The following is a 16144-nucleotide window of genomic DNA, read 5'->3' on the forward strand; positions in this document are numbered from 1 at the left end:
AAGTTGGTATCGATTTCTCCACTATTTGTGCGTTGGGTCAGTTCCTCCTTGATATGTAGGTAGTATTTTTGCTGGGCCGAAGTCTGGTCAGAAAACATTTTTAAATTGTTGGGTAATTTTTCCCTATTTTTGAGAAGTAATAGTGCTGTATCCGGCTTGTCAAAACATACTTTGATCCTACAGGTTTTCCCTGGACTATATTTACTGATACGGAAAATTTCGACTGCCTTTGGAATATCTTTAATTATTTGACCGATAATTTTAAGTACTTCAGTCTCATCTTGAATATTCCTCTCTTGAATATTAATGAAGTTGTTTTCAGCTATGCCCATGATTATGATATATTTTTTCTCTTTTTTTGCGGTCTTGTAATTCTCGAATTATTTGTTCATTTGTATATATCTGTTTATTTTGGGTTGCGGGCGTTGGGCTTATTTTTAATTCATTTATATTTGTTTCAAGTGATTCAATTTTCTTTTTATCATTTTTTATTTTTAATTCTAATTTACTTAATTGAGATTTTATATGATCATGTTCCAATGACATTCTTGAAGTTAACGTTTTGTTATCTTGTATTTGAGAGCTGATATGTTACTACTAAACAATTTTTTAATTTCATCATGTGAAGCCATTAAATCTAATATTTCAGTTTTTACCGTTCCAATACAATCGCTCATTTGACTCATCATTTGTGTGTTCAAACCGACATACGTTTCTAATAGTTTCGTAATGCGGATTAATTGTTATTTGTTAGCCAGGAATTTCACCGCATATTTTTGATAGATCAGGTTGTGACCCACCGCCAGTAATAGTAGACCCTTATCGTGTTCACGGTAGCATGCGAAAGCGATCCTGTGGCGCTCCTCGTTAAGACGGAAAGGGTACCGCTGGTTTTTTAGTGGGTATTCCGATTTTCGGTGCGCACTCGGCGCCTTGAACACCGGCGAGCCCCACACACCCCTGTTCCCGTGGGGAAAACGCGTAAGGCGTTTTTCCAGCGTTAAAAAAAGAGGTGATCGTGTTACATTCATTAATAATGTCTTAAATTTTCAAACGCGCAGTGATTGCAAAATAAGTTCAATGATACTTCAATAATGTAATATTTGATGTACAACTTCCATATGAAATAATTTGTAGTATTCTTTTCTATTAATATTAATTTTTAAATACAAGTATTTTTAGTTATAATTTAAACCTCTCAAGTGGGTCCTGTTTTAAATAAATATATTAGCATGATAGCAACATTATTAATTTGCATGCCGTACATCCTTGTCAAAAATATTATAATATTTTATAAATATTAATATGTAATTAATATTATTTATTATATATTTTTAATGAATACAAGATTTTATAAAAAATAAATATTGCAAAGAATAATATTATCCTGAAGAATTATTTACTTCAGAGCCAGAGACTGAAATCTAAATCAAAGTATTTCAAATAGTCGTCTTTCGCATTTATAATATTATAAAAATACAAAAAATAAAATACAAGCAACGTATGACGTTCTTATACTCAAACAACGTAGGTCAGCTTACTTTAGCTTATCTGTATTTTTTCTACGTTCATTAGTGTACAAAGTATATTTAATATATATTTGTATTGTATTGTGTAAGTTATTTTCAAAAGTGAGTTCATAACTTTATTATCTGGTGGAAGAGCTTTGTGCAAGCTCGTCTGGGTAGGTACCACCCACTCATCAGATATTCTACCGCAAAACAGCAGTACTTGGTATTGTTGTGTTCCGGTTCGAAAGGTGAGTGAGCCTGTGTAACTACAGGCATAAGGCTTAACATCTTAGTTCCCAAGGTTGGTGGCGCATTGGTGATGTAAGCGATGGTTAACATTTCTTACAATGCCAATGTCTATGGGCGTTGGTGACTACTTACCATCAGGTAGTGCTCATCCGCCTTCCTATTCTATAAAAAACTATATAACAGTTATAAGTTGTACCCGCTTTGAAAATATTACAGGGTTACAACAAAATAATAAACAAAAAAAGACGCGCGCTAATTTAAAATCGCCATTTTGATAGTGGACAAAAAGTTATTATTGGCGCGACTTGTGATTTGTTGAACGTGTTCAAATGTGTTATATGGATTTTTAAGAGTAATTGAGTTATTTACATAAATTTATATGATTTAGTGTTCTATTTTTAAAAAGAAGAATTCGAGGTTTTGTATAAAATCAGTTTCAATTCTGGATGCTAAATCTATCTACATATACTCGTAACCCGTAAATTAGAATAATGAAAACTGTAGCTACAACTGTTGCAACGAATCTATGTAAATTGTAATCAACTAAAGTACATAGAGATCTATTTAAATTTTTCCTATATTTTGTGTTTTAACTCAGTTTAGTTTCATTATACAAAAAAAATAAAACAAAATGAATGAAAAATGAACAAATTACTGAACCGATACGAACCGAACGACCGATGTTGGATATTGGCATTTTTGATAGTAATTAATAAATTGAATAATCACTCGGGTGAACGTTCTTCAGAGTGAATGTGTCTGATATCACATTTACTAAATCATTTAATCATCTGACTGTTCATTCAAACTGTTCTTTTCCCTACACTACTTTACTCGGATGTCAATTCAAGGTCAATCTTTAAAATTAAAACATCAAATAATTACGAAAATTTATTTGTAAACAATATCACAATTTCAATTAAAAAATATATGTACAAATATGTAACAATAAAATTCGTTATTCAATATTATCACAACACAGTATCCACACACAGGGATGCGTTGCGCAAAACTGCAAAACTTTGGTGTTTCCTTCTCTTATTAATAAAATAACAATGTATCCTATATTATACTCAAAGGGAATTTATTTAAAACAAATAAATAAAAACGTCAAATTAACTAAAGCTTTTTCATGTATCTGCCTCAATTGTAAAATGTTAGAAACATTTTTTATATATAATAACGAATTAGCCATTTTTAGTGTACACATACAAGTTGAAATTCGGTAGTCTGACCATTCGAATTTTATCGCTTAATTTTAAAACATCGATATAAACATAGTATACAGAATAATACTAATATACTCAATATCCTTAATAATATTTCCCAATTTATAAATAATTTATACAAAAATAAACAGCTATTTTAATTTCCGTCAAGCGAACAAAAAATAGTGCGGCGTTGGTGTGTGAAAGAGACAGTTTTGTGAGTGACAAAGCAACATCACTACTAAGCCTAAATTTAGTAAGGCACTAAGTTAAGGTCATAAATCATGTACTAATAATAATCAAATGTACTAAAAGTATAAAGCAAGACCAAATGTTTTTTGATAGAGTCGGTGCCATTTTGTCAAGACTCGTGTCCCTGTCGGTGTTTACCATTTGAACTGAGTTGGGAAGTTGTTTCAGTAGTGTAATTTGAATCACCTAAACGCCTTTCTTCCAATATACCCATATTGGAAGAAAGGCTAAAATAAAATAATATTCATTTTTGTACCATTTCTGCAAAATGCTCGCCTTAGAAATAATTATATTATATTATATATATATATTACCGACAACTTAATAAGTTCTAAATGGGAATGTTTTATTTTGAAATTAAACATGATATATCGCTATGCGCAAAATGAAATCCAAATAAGACTAATATATGATAAACTTACTAAAAGTTGTTTTGTTTTAACAATGTTAATATTGTGATTTTTAACCCTAATATAATAGTGGTAGTCCCTAAGTTTGAACTGATGTTTTTGTATCAAAAGCTGAGCGTTAGCCGCCATCTTGAAAAAAGCACTATTTCAAAAACTTATATAAATAATAGGAACCGTTTCTTTGTAAATCATAATAAGCAATATTTTGTATTAAAACAACTACCCTTTCTGTATCGTTAATTTTTTTCGAGATATATACAGATGCTCTATTAAATTAATGCCAAATATTTTGAGGTCAAAAAACAGCATTTTTTTCCAAAATGGCGAAATTTTAGATTTATACTATCCCTAACAAATTCCACTCAATCATTATACTTTTTTAGGAACCCTCTTTTTATTGCTTGGTCTAAATATAATATTATCCATTCGTTTTTACTTACAATATTATAGAATAGAGTAACACAAAATAAACTTTATAATGAAACATAAAATAAAAATAAAAACAAATTATGATGCGAGGCAACGTTTTGTCTAAAATTATTAAAATAAAGTTGGTCCCGTTCAGCACATCTCTTTAGTTTAAGATTAATGTTTGAATTTACTATTTTTTGTTTGTTTTTCACTGGAACGAAGTTAAGCTTTTTCTGATTTTTTGTTTCTGAAAAAAAAAAGGTTTATCAATTAAATTAAATTTCACAACAAATGATAAAAATACAATTGACCATTACTTTCTCTATTAACCTTGAGCTGAGACCATTTTCCAGCCCTAATCTTGAGTCTTTTAGTTAGAAATTTGCGTTAAATTAGGATCGAATTTGTGCCTCTTGTTGATGCTTGATAACAAACTACGGTATGGCTACTACTATTGAGCGAAAAATAAAATTAATTTGAAATATTGACACAAAATTATAAAAACACATACCCGCCTCCCAGCATCTCCTGGATCTCCTGGAAGCTCTTGCCCTTTGTTTCTGGTACCAGGAACAGCGTGAAGAAGAATGCTAACACGCAGCAAGCCCCAAAGATGAAGAAACCAACATACATTCCGATAGAATCAGATATCGAAGGGAAGAACCTGGAAGGAATTACGTTGGTTTAGTGGCTAGCTAAGTACGCTACAGATGCCGAGGTCCCGGGTTCAAAACCCGGATCGGGCCAGTGAAAATTGGGGTTATATTATTGGGGTTTTCTGGTGAGAGAAATTGTCAGTAGTGTTGTAGTTGATTTTTGTCTTTTTTATTTTATTCTAATTAAACGATAGTTAGTTAGATCTTATTCACAAATATGTTAATAAGACTTTTATTAAACAATTTTAATATATACATATTATATTGTTAGTGTGCTTAAATATATAAATACAGCTGGCCATGTTTACACTGTCATGTCTCGGAACACTAACACTGAAGTCTTATCAGTCGTGTCGGATTTGCTGTGCCATCGGATTGTTTGTCTGTGTTTGCGCACACACGCCTGCAATATAATATGTCCTGAGTGTACTTAATTAGTTGGTCATAACTTCATCAATAAATATACTATTGTAGATGTATAAGATTGACATATTACGTCAGTTTAAAAAAAAGAAAGCATGTAAAGATGATACATAATTACTTATTTTCACATATTTCAGATGAATGTTTATGTAATTTAATTTAATTTTATATATACATATTTATGTGTATATGTATTTATGTATGAATATGTATATATATATTTATATTATTTTATTTTAATTTGTAAATTAGCTAAAGATAATAATATCAATTGCTATCTAAATGCTATAATACAAACGATACGTAATATTGCATCTTGGTTTTGTCATACCCACATTATTTTAAATGAAGAGTCTAATTTGTTGTTCTTCTTTTGTGTACCGCCCGTGTTTTGTATATATAATATTTAAGTATGTTAATCTTGTTTTCTCAAATCTTGTATTTTTTTTTTGAGAAATAAATTCTTAAACTGTATGTTTTTATTATTATCATGTCATACCGCTTTATTATCATGTCCTTTATCAAAAGGTTGTTTGGAAGAGATCGCTCTCTAAGCGCAAAGACCGTCTTTTGTACGTACCATTAATTGTTTTGTTGTGTTTATATATGTTTCTGTAACTCTTTTGATATAAATACAATAAAGCATATTCTATATATACATTGATGCTTATTTTCTTTTTGTCATTAGTAATAATTATGTCGCAAAAAATTAACATACTTGGTAACGAGGAACGAAAGAATCCAGCAGAAGGCAGTAGCGATGGGCGAAGCGACTGCCTTCACCTCAATTGGGAACAGTTCGCTCATCACCGCCCACGGCAATGGTCCTAGACCCCAGCAATAGGTGACGATGAACAGCACCAATGCCAGCACCGGCAAAAAGCTGATGCTGCTCACGACGGAACTCCCATTCGCGGAAAGCAGGAAAAACATGCCGAGAAGGCCCTGAGAATTGGGTATAAAATAAATTAAAATTCCATCTTGGACATTCTGTACGTGTAGTTTCTTGCAGCTAACTTACGTTCATACATAATTATAACAACACAAATAATTTGCTGCAATTTTTGAATACTAGCCGCTGTACCGACGTAGAGGTAAAATAAGGATTCTATCATAAGATTTATTTAATATAACAACATACTATGTCCGATCTGAAAGTGTTAACTAAAAAATAAAGAAAATTCACATCTTTAGTTTTCGCGACCGGATAAAAAAACAAAACTTACCCATACCATTTCTTATACAAAATATTAGTAAGTATGATAAAATATCTAGTGAGTTGGTGGTACTGAACTTATTTTATTTATTTTTCTTGACTGTCTGTTGATCTCACGTTCGGTGTTAAAACAAAACATTGTGAGAAAAATTGCAAAATATGTCTGATTAAATTGGCGCACCCACTGGCCTGTATTGGAGCAGTATGGTGGGAATAAGTTCCAAACCTCGTACTCGAAAAGAACGTAAGCCTTTGTCCAGCAGTGAGACTGTAGGTAGGCGGACTCGCAAATGAGCCACCTGATGATAAGTGGTCACCGCCGCCCGACGACATTGGCGATGTAAGAAATATCATTCATATTTTACATCGCCAATGCGCTACCAACCTTTAGAACTCAGATGATATATCCCTTGTGCCTTTAGTTACTCTAGCTCACTCACCCTTCAAACCGAATATTGCATATTGCTGGTTTGGTGGTAGAATATCCGATGAGTGGGTGTTACTTACCCAGACGGGCTTGCACAAAGCCCTACCATCAAGTAAGTATAAGTAAATTATATATAAAACTTTACTTACAAGTCCAATAGCAGTACCGCAAGAAGATACCAGCAGAAGCAGTCTGCGACCAAGTCTATCTACCACGAAGGGCGTGATGAATGACGCCACCAACTGTTAGCAAATTTATTTTTTAAATATATTGTCGATCGGGTAAATGGGCCTGTTGACCTAGTGGTTACCACTACCCATAGACATGTGCGCTGTAAGAAATATAAACTGCCCCTTACATCGCCAACAAGCCAATCTTGGGAACTTAGATGTTATGTCCCTTGTGTTTGTAGACACTGGTTCACTTACCCTCCAAATCGGAACACTTATCGGAGTATCAGGGTTATAACTATTACTCAACCAGTTCCTAATGGTAGATTTATGACAATTAATAAGTAAGTGTAACGCTTCTAGTATACAGTCCAATATTTGAATATAATTTTAAATCAGAATAAACAATTATTATAATGTGTTTGGGGTTACCCGGTAGTATTGGTACTGTGAGACTTCAAAATAAAACCACCGAGTATGTACTGCTGGTCGAATAGAGTAAATGGTCTCTCTCATTACAAATTTACAAAAACTAACTTAGTACTTTCTAAAAATATTGTTATAGTGCGATGTAAAATACATCTAACGACATTTGGTATAATGTATTTCGATCTTGAAGTTACGAAGTTCTAATGTACATAATATATTATATCAATTACCTGCACAGCTCCAATGATGGTTGTGGCATCGTCGGGATTCATATCAGTGCCAGAAGCCTTGAATATATCTGTCATGTAGAAGAGCACAGCATTGATGCCACTGAACTGTTGGAAGAACACCAGCGCGCAGGAGATGTAGAACGCCTTGAAGTTGCTCCCTCGGAATACGTCCGCCACCTATTCAATTTGAATATTATTAGAAACATTATTACTTAACATACATATTCATATATGGATGAAGATTATGTTCTCCTGACTGATTACGGCCACGGTGGCATACACAAAGAAGAGCTCAGTATACTGTCTATTCCCTCAGTCTCATACGATGAGGTGACAATCTGAAACTCTCAAAAGGTTCAGTCACTGGATCAATGGCATCACAAGTTTCCCGAGGTACGGGATTGCAAAAACTGCAATTTCTACAAAAAAACATTTTTTTAATGGCCGGGCCGTTGGTCGGGCTTTGAAGTCAGCACCTCAGGTCAAGTCCAATTAATTATTAAACGTAATTATCGATTGCATTATCTGAATATTAGTACCTATATATATGGCAGTACGACAATATATGTAAGTAGTTTATATGCTGGATGCCTTTATTTATTTATTTTTTTGGCAATCCAACAGTTCACATACATATCTTATTATGTTATGTTATATGACATTTAACTTAAACCAAAATAGGATTACACAATTAGTTTAAACATCCATTTATTTAACTAGAAGACGATAAGTAAAGTAAAACATTTAAGAGATGAGAATCTAATGAAAGATTTGTGAGTGCGTGCCTGTGTGTGAGCGTGTTTTTGTGTTTGTGAAGTATGTAATATTAATTATTTTTAATTAAAAGTATGAATACAAAGTCGATACAAAAGTCTTAGTGTGTTTATTACCGTAGCAGTCTTTTCCATGGAAGCGGATACGTCAGCTGCAATGATACTCAATTCCGCTTCGACTCCTGCGCGAGACTTCCCTCTAATAATACTGAGGCAATTAGCTGCCGCTTCCCTGTCCTCTGTATAAATAATCTAATTAGTTATCTGTATTATTGATATACCACGACGCTGCTCCTGTACATACATGGATGAACATTTGGCAGAATTTCAGTGAAATTATGAAAAAGTAAGTTTCCCCACTATGTTTTCAACGTTGCATGAACTATATACTGCTTGCCTGGACTCTGTTGAGATTCACGCTGAATAAAAGCCGAAAACTAATGTTGTGTCCAGATGTTGGGCGGTGGTGACTACTTACCATCAGTTAGTCCGTTCACCATTTACTAACTACTTTATAAACTTACTTGAGCCGAGATGGCCTAGTGATTAGAACGCGTGAATCTTAACCGACTATCATAGGTTCAAACCTGGGCAAACACCACTGAATTTTCATGTGCTTAATTTGTGATTATAATTCATCTCGTGCTTGACGGTGAAGGAAAACATCGTGAGGAAACCTGCATGTGTCTAATTTCATTGAAATTATGCCACATGTATATTCTACCAACCCGCATTGGAGCAGCATGGTGGAATAAGCTCCAAACCTTCTCCTCAAAAGGGAGAGGTGGCCTTAGCCCAGCAGTGGGACATTAACAGACTGTTACTACTTTACTTATAAACATACTTTATAATGTGTATATATTAAAATGATAGTACTCACCCTTCAGTAGATGGTAGGTAGGTGTCTCGGGCATGAAGAAGAAGCCCACGGCGAAAACAACTACAAAAGCTATGCCGACGTAAGCCACCGCGCCGTAGCTGCTGACGGGACCAATTCCGTACACCAGCAGGAATCCAATCGTGATGAACATTTGGAGAAACGAACCGAGAGCTCCTCTGGAGTCGTCCTAGAGGAATAATGGTTTTTGAAATATTATATATCTAAGGTAAATAGTGAACCAAATATTATGTATACATATATATGTACTTAATTAATGTTATTAAATGTTGTTGCCTCTCGTTTGAATGTCGATATCACCAATTATTGAGTTTCACTTAATTGTAACCTTTATAAGCGTGTCGGATTTTTCAGCCGATCTTAAGATATGACTTACTGGGCAAAAAAAAATCACCCTTAAATTTAAGAAAAAGTACATACTGTACCTATTGTTAATTATTTATATTTAATTAAGACTAGGTAAGTAGCTAATGACGAGTTTTAGAGTACTTGTGTGATGTTGATTAGATAGGTTGTTCAACTTTCATTAGAAAAGTCAAATCAAAAAGTTAAAAAAAATTTATAACGGTCATGAAAGGCACACCCCTGGGCACGTGCGCCCCACCATAGTGTAAATAAGCCATTAAGTATTACATTGTATTAGTATTTTGTTAGTGATTAAAATAAAAGTATTAAAACACTTTAAACACGGTGCCAGTTTTATAATGATATCGTTGTTTATAGTACTAGGGTAATTTCTATTGCAAGTTGAGCGTAAATAAAGATCAATTTATTGAATAATAGCTGTTACGATTTCGTCTCTGTAATACTTTTCCAGCCCCTAAATCACGTAATTGAGATATGCCTGTGTATATTTATAACTAGATCCCAGGCTGGTAATAATTCTGGTTTATCGCGGTAACAGACATACAAGATTACTCAGACATTTATATTATATTATAATATTAGTATAAATTACAAGAAGTAAATAAATTCCAAGTGCTTGCCCGGCTTGAATCGGTGATTTTCTGGTAAGAGCCAATTGTGTCAACCTACTTTCAACCTAGATTTCCTAGAGAACCTAGATTCCAACCTAGATATCCACTGTTTTTACATGAAATGTGTACCTATAAGATATATTTACCGTAGCAATTTCAGCGCAGTACATAGGGGATATAGTGAAGAGCATGCCCACAGCAACACCCCAGAATATTCTGGCAGCGTATAATATAGCCATGCTGCTCGCGACTGCTGCCAGAATCCACCCGATGAGTAGAGGGATTACTGAACTCATAAGTCCCCATTTTCTGCCAATTTTCGATGCTGCGAAACCTCCGATGAATGGTCCTATAAGTTAATAATGATATTTAGATATAAAAAACAGATTCAATGTTGCCAACATATTGGCAATAAAAATTATGATTAAAATCGCAAATAATAAAGTGTCGGTAGATACAAAGATAAAATATTGCACAAGTCGATGTTGGACAAATAATTGCCTTCTTATTACCTACGGCCCATATCTATGAATAGTAGTGACGTCTTACTATCAGCTTGCCCGTTTACCATCCTACCGATTTAAAATTAAAAAAAAACGCAATCATCACCGTACAGCTAATAATGATGATGATCATGCTTTTATATAATATAAAATAGTATTTGTATGTGATTATTAATAAATGCCAATGGGTGATTTTACCATGGGTGACATTATGATGCAATATCGGGATGGATATTATATATTTTGCATGAAATATATATACATTATATTTATTTGCATTTGTAGGAGTATGATTTCGTATTTAATTTTTATAAGGATCAATTTAAGGTTTTTATAAAATCCAGTTTACTTCTGAACACTAAATATTTATTTCAACTCATTAGCTAGCGTTTCGATAGTATTTGCAAAATGCTTTGGATACACTTACCAAGAATAGCACCAATGTTTAGAAGTGAGCCCATCCATGCCAGCTCGCCCGATGTAGCGGGTCTTCCTAATGGGGATTCAGTCTCGTTTTTAAGCTTAGTGTTGATAGGCGCAGTCCATCCCATAGAGTAACCAGTGGATGCGATCGCGATGTTCGCTGTGAATAGAATATTACACAGTAAGATCAGCTTATCTGATATTATAACGAATTGTCATTAATATAAATAATTTATCGGATGAAAGTTAGGCTGAGAATGATTACGAAATATCTGAAGTTGAAGAAAAATTATTATATATAATAAGTACCTACTTATAAAAATAAAATTGTTTATTTTTTTATCTGCTGACCGTTCACTACTACAAACGCAAAAACGTCTCAAAACTAATGTACCTGTATTTATTCATGTACATAATATATTCATGTATATTCATATAAACAACAGTACATTAACAGCCTGTGAATGTCCCACTGGTGGACTAAGGCCTCCTCTCCCTTTTTGAGGAGAATGTTTTGAAGCTTACTCCACCACGCTGCTTCAATGCGGGTTGTTGGAATACACATGTGGCAGAATTTCAGTGAAATTAGACACATGCAGGTTTCCTCACGATGTTTTCCTTCACCGTCAAGCACAAGATGAATTATAATCACAAATTAAGCACATGAAAATTCAGTGGTGCTTGCCCGGGTTTGAATCCACGATCATCGGTTAAGATTCACGCGTTCTTACCACTGGGCCATCTCAGCTGATTTATAAACAAACCACAAAACAAAGAAATGAAAACAATTAAATATATACAACATAAATATGTTGAAACATGACCCTCTGGCATACTAACATATTATATAGTTACTAAGCAATCAAAGATACTAAGATGGTTCCGTAGGTAATTACTAACTATAGCGTATTCCAACTACAAGAGGAGTAAAGACATATAAATTTAACATTAAATTGACGCGATATCATTGGACGAGATCTTATATAATCAACTATTCACTATGGATTCGTGAAAAAATGGCGATTTAAATGTCCGCGAAGTTGTAATCGGGATTATGTAAATCTAAGGTTTGCTTAAAGTTTGTTTATCTTTCTTCGATTGGAATTATAGTTAGAAATATAAATATGTATTACAAATAATCTCCACTAGATTCAGGGTTTCTGGAAGAGATCTCTTGTTAGAGATAAGTTATCCCTTTGTACACATTTTTCATTTATATAATTTTCTGTATACTCTGTTGGTACATAAATAAAAAATAAAAATAAATAAATAAATATTCCTAACACCTCGGTATGTACACTTACGGCCGAATACTGAAACGTCAGTTAAATATTTAAGCGTAACTCAATTATTTGAGACGGCGTTAATTTAAAATTCCGCATAGTCAAAAGTCAATTTTGACTAACGCTTAAATTTGAGAGCGACTCAAAATAGGAAGCCCTTAAACACCACTCAAAGCTAATAGACGGTTATTTGTAGCGAACCCGACGCAAACATGTTTAATCAAACATCTAAAGTAGGGCTTAGGTACTCATTTGCCACAACAGATGCCATTTGCATACCATAAACTGTCTTATCTAGTGTACAAGCGAATGCGATCTTTATTAACTTCACACTTAATTTATTAATGTATGTATTTTTGTGTATAAATGCAAAATGAAATTATGTCCTTGTACATATACTTGAACTGAGGGTCGCGTGTTCAAATCCGTCCAACAATCCGTATCAACAGAGACCACGAAATTTTTATGTACTTTATTTGTTTTTTAATTAATAGTAAAATATCATTATCTGCAAATGGTATATGAAAATCTAGAGCATGTTCACCCATTCGAGATGTGGTTAGGAATCCTAATACCATTGGAATGATAAATACATTAATATAATTTCATCAAAAATATTACACTCCGTCTTATTGCTTCTACTGGTGATAGGAGGGCGGGCTTATTTTTCGCCCTGAGAATCGGAATTGCTATTCAAAGAGGAAACGCTGCTAGCACTGTAATATAGAATAATTAACGATAGAGGCTCGCGTGATAATAACATATATAATTAAATAGTCCTTAAACTACCGGTAATAAAAAAAAAACAAAGGTTGACGTAATACTATTCGACAACAAGACGAACACTTATGGTCTATTGTGAACAAAACGCTTTGAAATTGTTCGTATCCTGTGATAGAACGCTTCTCCAAACGATCAAAGTCTATATTTAACGACATAAGGTTGAATTTTAAATTTAACATTGGAATCGAAAATGTTATTATAATAATAATATCCTGGGACATTTTTCACACATGACCATCTGATCCCAAATTAAGCTTGTACAGAGCTTGTACTATGGAAACCAGACTGATATACTACATATACTATTTTTCTATTGTAAATACATACTAATATAGATAATTATACCCAGACTTAGGACACACAGACATGTTCATGCACACAAATGTCTGTCCTGGGTGGGAATCGAACCCACAACCTTCGACGCGAAAGGCAAGTATCTACCAACCATGCCAACCGGCTCGTCAAATATATTATGTCTTATACTAATCATCGTAATAAATAAAACATGTCTATTTGTAGTATATGCGTTGTTACCATTCATGTGATTGAACATTGGACGTTCACCGTAAGGTTCCTAGTAAAAAAAGACTGTTTTCTTAGTATTCTCATTTTTCAGTATTCACGTTCTATGTAAGCCCCTATTTCTTATATACCTACCCGTCTAAAGCCGGGGCTGGTAGTAAGTAAGAAATACATTCTAATTTTAAAATTGTAGTCAATATTTGTTTACTTGTATTATAATCTCTGGAATGAATGTTTTCAAACATTCTTTAACTAATGAAAAATTACAACAATTTAAATAAGTAAAAAAATATAAATGACATACTCTTTTGCTATTGTTCAAAACGCGTGTTCAATTTATAGTAAATTTTAATTTATTTTATTTTAATCTGATCATTTAATGAAAACATATTATATATTTATGATAATTATATTTAACAAGTTTAAATATAGAATAAAAATATAATAGTAGTAGAAGCTTGGTGTTGTTACCGTCCATAGACATTGGCTCTGTTAGAAATATTAACCATTTCATACATCGCCATTGAGCCACCAGCCTTGGGAACTAAGTTATTTCCATTGTACCGGTAGTTTCTCTGGCTCACTCACCTTTTAAAATCGAACATAAAAATACTATGTATTGCTGTTTGGCGTCAGAATATTACTGTAAAATGGTGAGGCTAATATACTCGAATTACAGTAAGGCAATACAAAGCTAAAAAGTAAATCCGTAACAGACTGTGAATGTCCACTGCTGGGTTAAAGGTCTCCTCTCCCTTTTTTGAGGTTTGGAGCATATTCAACCACGCTGCTCCAGTGCGGATTGGTGGAATACACATGTGGCAGAATTTCAGTGAAATTAGACATGCAGGTTTCCTCTTGATGCTTTCCTTATCATAAAGCACGAGATGAATTATAATCACAAATTAAGAAGATGAACATTCAGTGATGCTTTCCCGGGTTCGAAACCACGATCGTCGGTTAGAATTCACGCGTTCTTACCACTGGACCATCTTGGCTAAAAAATAAATATAATAGAAATAATAATTAAAGTAAATTTAAATAAAATGTTGCCAGTGTAAATATTTAATTTCACAAGATATAAATCAAACAACAGATAACATTATAATTGATCCATTTATCAACATGGGAATAATTATTTCATTAATTCATTTATTTACATTTTAATAGCCTAGATGGCTCTGTGATCAAAGATCGTCGTTCATACCATGAAGGCAGGTTCAAATCGAAATAGACATTTTATATTTTTTAATTTTAAAAGGAGCGAATTTGCTTTAGCTGCTCAGTGGTCAGAGCACGTGAATTTTAGTGGAATATTGCGGTCTTAATCCGGGTAAGCACCAGTGAATTTTCAGGTGCTTAATTTTTGTATTAAATTAAACTTCAATTAATGCTATGTGAACGAACAATTGGAGGTAGAGGAAAATTTAATCCAGCCGTGGGACATTAGCAGGCCATGTATGTGTTGTAATAATGTCCTCCAGACAATTTCGGCCACGGCAGCCAATCTCAAGAGAGATAGTCAATTATGCAAGAGATATTATAGTGCACAAGTGTGTGCGCAAACACAGGTGCACTCTCTATTCCCTAACTTTCATAATCCGATAGGACTGCAATCCGACATCACCGGAAAGAGTTCAGGCACAGGACCAATGGCATTACGTGCTTTCCGAGGCACGGGGGTGTGTGTACACACTTCCAACTTCCAGACTCCGGGCTGCTACTGAGAATTTTCTGACAGAAAAACCCAATAACTTTTTATTGGCCCAACCTGGGAATTGAACCCAGGACCTCCGGATCTGCGGCATTACAACAAGCCACTAGACCAACGAAGTAGTCAAGTATGTGTTGTATTATAATTATATGTGTATATGTAGTATATTTCTAAATAACACAGGTTACTAGATTATTCCGACCTGTAAGCGTCCCTACGACTTACTAAACGCCCCCGACGATAAAATGACACCTGCCATCGCTTATTAGGCAGCTAGCTAGCTAGCTTATTAGGCTACAGAGTAAACACACACCAACCCCGCCGTTGGGGCCAAGGGTCCTCATTCATTACAATCCGTTCGTGCGTATGATGAGGAACACAGCATACAATGTCGGCGTCCTTAGCCGAGTTTTGGCCTCACAGGAGGTGCCCTTAGAATGCGCGTATTCTGCGCCCTTAAGTAGGATCCCAACATCAGCTGAGTATATTAAGACTCGGCCTCCGCCCCGTGACGATATCGAGATAACTTTGGCTAATAGCTAACAATGAATTCGAAAGAAAAAGATAGCTTGGTATTAAATAATTACTTTAATTAAAATTCAGGTAGAGCAGTATAGTAGATTCGGAGTAAGATACATTTATTTTTCTTGAAGAGATAGACACAAAATCTTGTGTA

At 33.9% G+C, this 16144-nt stretch overlaps 1 protein-coding gene across 2 annotated transcripts in view; it reads right to left on the reverse strand.

Annotated features, from left to right (window-relative positions):
• Positions 1–2638: 2638 nt before the first annotated feature.
• LOC126778181 (facilitated trehalose transporter Tret1) overlaps positions 2639–16144 on the reverse strand; it is a 32885-nt gene continuing 19379 nt past the window's right edge. For both annotated transcript variants that reach the window (XM_050501635.1, XM_050501636.1), the window contains exons 3-11: positions 11171–11326; positions 10387–10589; positions 9246–9432; positions 8483–8604; positions 7593–7769; positions 6913–7005; positions 5839–6065; positions 4553–4705; positions 2639–4288 (exon numbers count right to left, since the gene is read on the reverse strand). In XM_050501635.1, the coding sequence (XP_050357592.1) occupies positions 4264–4288; positions 4553–4705; positions 5839–6065; positions 6913–7005; positions 7593–7769; positions 8483–8604; positions 9246–9432; positions 10387–10589; positions 11171–11326 (1343 nt within the window). In that variant the 3' untranslated portion in view covers positions 2639–4263. The remainder of the gene's footprint in view (positions 4289–4552; positions 4706–5838; positions 6066–6912; positions 7006–7592; positions 7770–8482; positions 8605–9245; positions 9433–10386; positions 10590–11170; positions 11327–16144) is intronic.

The sequence above is a fragment of the Nymphalis io genome, chromosome 25 (genome assembly GCF_905147045.1).
Source record: "Nymphalis io chromosome 25, ilAglIoxx1.1, whole genome shotgun sequence".
Taxonomy (NCBI): domain Eukaryota; kingdom Metazoa; phylum Arthropoda; class Insecta; order Lepidoptera; family Nymphalidae; genus Nymphalis; species Nymphalis io.